The 7332-nt window shown below is 42.6% G+C and overlaps 1 protein-coding gene across 1 annotated transcript; it reads left to right on the top strand.

Moving 5' to 3' along the window:
* Window positions 1–1762: 1762 nt before the first annotated feature.
* On the top strand, window positions 1763–7332 carry LOC147178365 (uncharacterized). The gene is made up of 5 exons (XM_086066856.1): window positions 1763–2139; window positions 2926–3380; window positions 3667–3829; window positions 5586–6002; window positions 6101–7332. The coding sequence occupies exons 1-4, from the start codon at window positions 1861–1863 to the stop codon at window positions 5970–5972; spliced, it is 1284 nt and encodes a 427-aa protein (XP_085922982.1). The 5' UTR covers window positions 1763–1860; the 3' UTR covers window positions 5973–6002; window positions 6101–7332.

The raw sequence follows: 7332 nt of genomic DNA, 5'->3' as shown, positions 1-7332 counted from the left end.
CAGCAGGAAAAATAGTATTTAGTTAATGATGAGTAAAGCCTTTTCATGTATCTCTGTATGTTTTCGGAAATCTTGGCTAGTGAAGCAGTTCCTCTGAAACGCAACAGATAGGATCAACGACTATTCCACATAATTCCCACATTTTATCCGTGAATTTTCCAATTTGAGAATTTATCAATATTTTGTGTAATAGGCTATACTAACAAATGTTCTTTTTATGAAATTCTCATTGGGAAAAAAATATGCAACCCCTTAAAAATGATCACTATTTACAACAGTGTTTTTCAATCAATGTTGTTGCTGTTGTTTTAATCAGGGTTGAGAACACCAGTCGGTGTCAACAGAACCATAATGGTTAAAAAAAAAGAAGATAATTTAAAAGGAACGTGATGTGATCCAGACAGTTAATGGTGTCTTTGCAAAATGATGAAGTCTAGGGAATGGTCAAATAAGTGCAGAGAGGAGGTCATTTCCTTTCTTAATTAAAGATATGAATGTAATGGGTTGGGGGTCGCATGTGACTTCAGGGAACATGTTTTCTTCTATACTAGAATAAAGTGTAATGGCACATACACTACAGTAGGTGGCAGTGGTGCGCTAAGAGAGTGCAGAAGGAGTGTTGGCTTATCTGCAGAGGTTTACGGACACCCATTTTATACACAAATAATACTATTTATAGTCACGATGAAGAGTTGCGGGTGGGGTGTGGGGGAGGGGTTGTTTTCTTCTTCCTGGAGGGGCGTAACAAAAAATAATTGGGAAGCACTGATATAGCATCATAATGTGTCCAATGCACATGCACATGCACTCTATTTTCTTATAAATTTATGGGGAAAATATATATTAAAATAATTGATTTATGGTTTTATTAATCAATATCAGGTTCGAAAAGGAAAATCGATTCAATATCGATTATTTGATATATATATTTTTTAAACCCAGTCCTACTAGATTGCATCACTCTACTTCATGGCAACACAACTTGGTCCCCAGACACAGTGTTAGGGGTTGCGCTGGCCTCCGAATCAGTGACCTCGCAAGAGCCACATATCGCTCAAAGGAGTTTTCCACAATCATACCATGTTTTTTCGGGTGTTTGAGAACTCACAAATAGCCACTTGTATTTAGAATGGTCATTTTTGTTTCGTATTGACAATTGCAAGATTACGTCACAAGTCAAAATGGAGGCCTTACTTGGTGAAATGACCTTCTCTGTTCATTAAAAAAAAAAAAAAAGCATTGGACTAATTGGATTGTTGCAATTTAATGGATTTGTGAGGATTGTTTTGATTCCAAAATATGATGAAATGTCGTTTGACTATTATAACAATCTGCCTGGTTTGTATGCTAGTCACAGGCAAATGCAATACAATACGCCATTTGTTTTCACCGTGGATATTTGCATTGCTGCATTCTGAAAGATCAGAAACGCTAAGATGTTTGGAATTACCAATACTGTACGCCAGTGTACGCCATGTTCAACACTTGAAAGGCGTGAACATTGCTGATGTGTTCAAAAGGGGGCATGAGAAGAATGCGGTTGCGTGATGCATGACCGCCCGCAATCTCAGCTGTCATCTGCATTCTTCAGCCACGCGTGGTCTTTCCCCGCCAGTGAGATGGCGAAGCTTCCGGAATGGACCGACAAGCACTACCGTACACGCCCCCTTCACTTCCTCTCATCCCGGTCTGAGAATTGCAGCAAGCTCTTCAACGTGCACTCAGCCGGTGTAATTTGGTAAGGTAGCGCTAAGCGCTTGTGACCCACCGCGCTCCCCCCCCCCCCCCCCGCCCTCTCTCTCGCTCTCTCTCTCTCTCTCTCTCTCTCTCCCGGAACATCGTGTCCTCTGCTCAGGCACAATGACGGCCAAGCATCGCAAGGGGAAAAGCAACCACAAACACGAAGAGGACCATGTCAAAAGTGAAATTCCGGAAACTGAAGTTCGAGCTGGAGGGAATAGCTACACGCTTGTGTTGTTTGTATGTCTCGTCGTTGTTGTCGGCGTTGCAACTGGAGCATGGTTCTGCTACCAGCAGCACCAAACTTTGACCCACTTGACAGACACCGTAACGGGCATGCAGATGAAGGTGGCGAAGCTCCAGGCGTCACAGGAGACCATGCGACAGACTAGTGATAAGGTAAGAACTTCATTAAGAGTCAGTGATAAAATGCCAACTAGTGATTTGCTTGTTCCCACTGCAGCTCCATACCCAGGCTTGCAGTACACGTTGACGCTTGCAAGCAGGCAAGAGTTGCCATGAATGACCCACTGACTATCTATAACTCCAGTATATAGCAGCAACTAACTAGTAGGCTATATACCTTCTTATAGAAAGTGTCCGAGCTCACATGTTGTGGCTCCACAGCCTGCAGTCCCTGTGTTGATATAAATAATATTATTAATAATACACAAACTGGAGCCGTAAAGTGCCAAGGCTAAATTTAGTCTGTGGTTGAAGTGATACTGGAGCACAAGGGCAGACACTCTTTACTGGCTGCCTCTGAAAGGTTAACGGACAAGAATTGAAGTGAGATTTTTGTTTTTTTATTTCAGAAAATGCTCAGTATGAATTACGTGTTTGTATGTTTTGGCCACTTTGTAAGTACAGTATAACAAAATTTTGAATCTTTTTTTTCTCATCTACAACGAATGTTGATCTGATTTAATGACATAAATAGTCACTAATCAACAATAGCTCCAGCACATGTAGTAATTACACCACCATTTACACCTAATCAAAAGTACCTGAAGTGATATGGAAGGACCACATTTAACCTGTAAGAGTAATGGGACATCCTTGCAAGTTCCCTCAGATTCATTGGATTCCATATTGCTCTGGAATAAGAAGCAGTCAACAAGCTCCAGTCCGGAATTGGTAGCGCTCTCAAGGTGCTCAACATCCCTGTGACACTTGTCGTTGCAGGTGCGTGTTTCAGATGATGCAGAAAGTCGCATCGGTGCTCTGGAAGAGGCGTACACATTGGCCCAGAAACAGGTGGACCAGGCCTTGGCTACCGCAGAGCAACTCAAAACCTCGGATCTCCCCGCTCAGGTGTTATCACTCCACACGGAGATGAAATCCCGCCTGGCAGAGATCCAGCGGACCACTGTGTCTGTGGAGCAGCTGAACCAGCTGCAGGCAAGGATTCAGGGGAAGTCTGAGGAGTTCGAGGGGGTCGGGCTTCAGGTGGAGGGCCTCGCTATATCGAGCGCCGACTTGTCTAAGCAGGTCCAAGCCGTGGTGGGGCGCCTGGAAGTAGCAGAAGCCATGTTAGATGATGTTGCCGTTCTGAGCGACAACGTGAAGGAGCAGACTGCACAGCTGATGGGCCTGCAGTTGCGGCTGAAGTCGTACCAGACCGAGATGGCGACGATCAGGTTGGAGAAAGGTTTTTTTTGTACTGGGAGGGAATACCTCCCGTGCTCTGACCCATAACATTATGTTTGCTTTGTCAAAGCCCGACTGGCTACAGCTCTACAGTGTTACTCTCTTGCTAAGCCTCATGATCATATTGTAAGAATACACCAATCTGCAAAACATTGAGGCTAAATATTTCATAAATATGTTTTAGTATGCAAGCTTCAACACTTTTTATGTTTAATACTCACTAGTCAGCCTGCAATAGTAAAACCGACAAAAGGCATTCTCATGCTTCACCTTCAGAGAATTGCTGCCAAATGAGCGCTCCGCGCAGTCCCAACGGGCCGACGTGGAGGAACAGATCAGTGCACTTCAAATGAGCATTCGGGAACAGAACTCAACCAGCCACAGCCTTCACGCAGAACTGAGGACGAAACTGGACAACCTGCAGCGGCAGGTTACACAGGTAATGGTAAATCTGAATCTGATAGTGCATATATAATATTGCCTCATCACAAACAACAGAAACTCAAAGTTTGATAATACAATAATATTTTTACCATAAAATTGCAGCGGACCTTGCATATGATCTATTTTGCTTCTCTGTTCCTTACATGCCCAGAGGGAACCATCATTTAACTTTTTTTATCTAAATGAAGCAACTAATTGCCTGACATACATTCTGTAATAGATTCACATTTCTGCTTGACTTCCACCAACTTGTACTTTTAGAGTTTTCTTTAAAGTGGTTGGGATTGTATTTTTCCAATACACGACAGTAGAAATTCGGCCCTGCAGACGGTTCATCTTCAATGAAATGAAGATATCGAGGGGTCCCCCCTCATTCCCCCAAAATATTTCTACCTCTTCCAACCTCGCTACTCTGGCGTTATGAGATGGGGAAAAATGAGCTTGACGGGTTTCTGCTCTGATTGTAAACACTGACGCTCGAGGAAGCCGAGGACAGCAGCCAAACATGAGCGAGCGTGAAAACAGTCCACCAATCGGGAGCGGGCGTTCGCACAGCTTAATTTGCAGAATTCATGCAGGCAAGACACACGAATCCAACTCCTAACACGTCCGCGAAAGGAGTCCACCAGTCTACCAATCAGTGGCACAGCTAAATTTGCATATGGCACTGATAAAGGTCGCTTTCTTAGGTGGCTTGACTGGAGGGAAAACGTTGCGTTGAGTTGGGGCCATATTTATTTCCGTAAACGTTGTGTTCACATTGAGGTCGCATTTGTTTTTGTAAATGTGAACAGTCCATAAAAAGATCGGATTTAACAAAAAATCCGAATTGGACGTCACGCCCTGCAGTGTGAACGTAGCCTTAGTGTCATACTTAGACAGACCATCACCATCAGAAGAAAATGTATACTGGACAGTTCGACAGACTTTTTGAGCATAATATGCAAATATATAATCCACAAGATTGCCGACATATGTGGTGTATAACATTGGTGGACCAAGTCATGACATCACTTTTCTTATCGGTCACAGATTGCGGCTGTGTCTGAATGTCCACCCTGAATGTCTAATAAGCCCTCATTCACTATATAGCCCCGCACTATATAGTGGCCTCATATGTAATGCCCTCATTCTGTTTGGCGATTCGGACAGCCAGCTCAGTACTTGCACCTCGTCGCATATCACGTGGCCACCGTTCCTGTCATGACGCACTGGCACATAAATCTCTGACTATTTATTGTGAATGAAAATGTTTTGAAATTGTATCTTATGTCCTTTGTTGTACATATTATCAACTAAAACTAATTACTTATTTCCATATTATCGAGTTAATGCATCGCTTTGATTCTCGCGCTGTCACTCGCAATGCATTGTGGTTTATATCAACGTGGTTGAGTGAGCATCAATGTTCACTACTTTTCCGAGTGCATTGTGGGTAATTTTGAGTGCCCTACATTTTTCGCTCCCTGGACATTCGGACACACCTACAAAATAGCATGACTGCACAGTAAATGGGCAGCATTTTTTGCCGCCTGATTTTATACTACCTCAGAAGCGCATATGGGGAAAAGCACTTAAGTCAAAAAGAGAATATACAGAAGGTCGGATTTGACAGGGAAGGAGCACATTTAAGAGTTGCTCCGCGTAGAACGTGTAGGTGCTCAAATGACAGATGAAGTTGATGGCCATAAAAATCCCGGGCCTTTTTGCTGTGCACGGGAGAATACGGGCCTTTTCTTTTCTTTTTTAAGATGGTAGGAGATGCTGAAGCTGTACCAGAGCCCGCGAAGCAAGCGGAGGAAGAGCCAGCCCCTGTTGTTGAGGAAGAGGATGCAGCTACAGATGAGGAAGCCAACCTTGTAGCCACAGAGTCTGACTCAGATGAGCCAACGGAGGAAGTTTCAGATGACGAGCCTTCTACTGAGCAGACAGAACAACTGCTTACCTCTACAGAAACCGATGCACCACACATAGAAATGGAGGAGATTCTGAGTGATGAAGAGGCGTTCCTGGAGGAGGTACCGCTTGATGAAGGTGATGCCAAACCAGAGGAGGATGATGATGATGATGAGGGCGTAGTAGACGCTGAACAAGTTGAATCAGAAGACGAGGAGTTTGGCAATGAAGTGGAACTGTAGGACAAATGCATCAGAAGACATTGTGAGACAGTAAGAGAAGCAAATTATAACTATGCACAGTAGTCGAATTGATTTATTGTACCATCACATCGCTGCTAATATTCTCACCTTTTTTTGTGTCTCGGCAGAGGGGAAGAACTCCTCCCGTCTACAGTGACAAATATAGAGGCATCAGTGCTTGCTGTGTGTGCGGCATACATCAGGTGACACAGGTGCGCTTTGACAGACCACTAGTTGATGAGTTCAGCCACTAAACTGAAGTCGGATGACAGGATTTCAGGTTATCTATCAATAACCTCACAAACCTCCAAAGCCTTATTCTGTAAACACTTTCTGTCTTTTACTTAGGTATGTTCCACTTCTTCCAAAATCGGGGCTGTGCACAACACAGCAAATGCGTTTTCTTGTTAACTGTAATCTGTAGTGACACGGTTTCCTTTTTTTCATGTCTGCTTTCTAAGTGTGGGTAAGGAGGAAAAAATACAAGAATAGTCAGCTGTAGATCTTGTGGAAAAAATTCGACAAGAATGTCAGTGACACAGTTGGCTTCAATAATTGCATACTGTATGGGTAAGACGTTTTTATCATTTCTGGTAGGATTTGCATTGCATTGTTTAACATAACTGGGGCATTTGTGATTAATCATAAGTACCTTCAAATTTGAAGCAGTTGTTTTCTGTTACATCAAACAAACAGACAAAAATATTTTTGTGCATTAACTTAACATTAGGCTGCCAATTTGTAGAACATTGGGATTCTCAGGGACAGTGTTCTCTGTGAGTTGCTTATATACTGTAAGTGTTTGTAATTAATGTACAAGCATAATTTATATTCATCTGCAGGCGAACTGAAAGACACACTGCAGCTAGTTAAGGTTGTATTTAGCTATTTGGAGCTTCTATGATCAAGCACTTTGCAGCAAACAACTTGCAGTGATTGTGTTTTAGCTCATCTGGAACTAATAAGAAAAACATTGCAAACACAAGTAAGTGATTGATGTGAGGTTCAGCTTTGGCATAACCGGAATGCTAGTCTAAAAAAAAAATCTTGATTAAGGCAACAACTGGAGCCCAGTGTATGTAGCATAGCACCGACTTGTCACGTTACATGCCTGTCTGGGAGACTCAACTGTTAACCATCAAATAATGACAAAAACTATGCAATACAGAAAAAGCTGTGATTTTTGGTATACATTTTGAAACAATATTGTGTATTCATGTTTCCTAGACTCGTTTGCTGTACTTCTGTACAGTATTCCTTTTAAGCACTGCTGTACATTTCCCTCAGAATTCAACTGAACTAAGATGAACTTCAAGTTCAATTTGTCTTTGAAATAAATTTGATTATGCCGTTTTTTAAA

The sequence above is a fragment of the Leptonotus elevatus genome, chromosome 2 (assembly GCF_054856555.1).
Source record: "Leptonotus elevatus isolate MCC_2025b chromosome 2, RoL_Lele_1.0, whole genome shotgun sequence".
Classification (NCBI taxonomy): Eukaryota; Metazoa; Chordata; class Actinopteri; order Syngnathiformes; family Syngnathidae; genus Leptonotus; species Leptonotus elevatus.
Note: the sequence above shows the minus strand (reverse complement) of the source record. Positions and strands in the feature narration are given on the sequence as shown.

Excerpts from the sequence above, each read along its gene's own strand:
- LOC147178365 (XM_086066856.1), top strand. The coding sequence starts at position 1,861 with ATGACGGCCAAGCATCGCAAGGGGAAAAGCAACCACAAACACGAAGAG. Across the intron at positions 2,140-2,925 it reads TGCGACAGACTAGTGATAAG|GTGCGTGTTTCAGATGATGC; the intron begins GTAAGAACTTCA and ends TTGTCGTTGCAG. Across the intron at positions 3,381-3,666 it reads ACCGAGATGGCGACGATCAG|AGAATTGCTGCCAAATGAGC; the intron begins GTTGGAGAAAGG and ends CTTCACCTTCAG.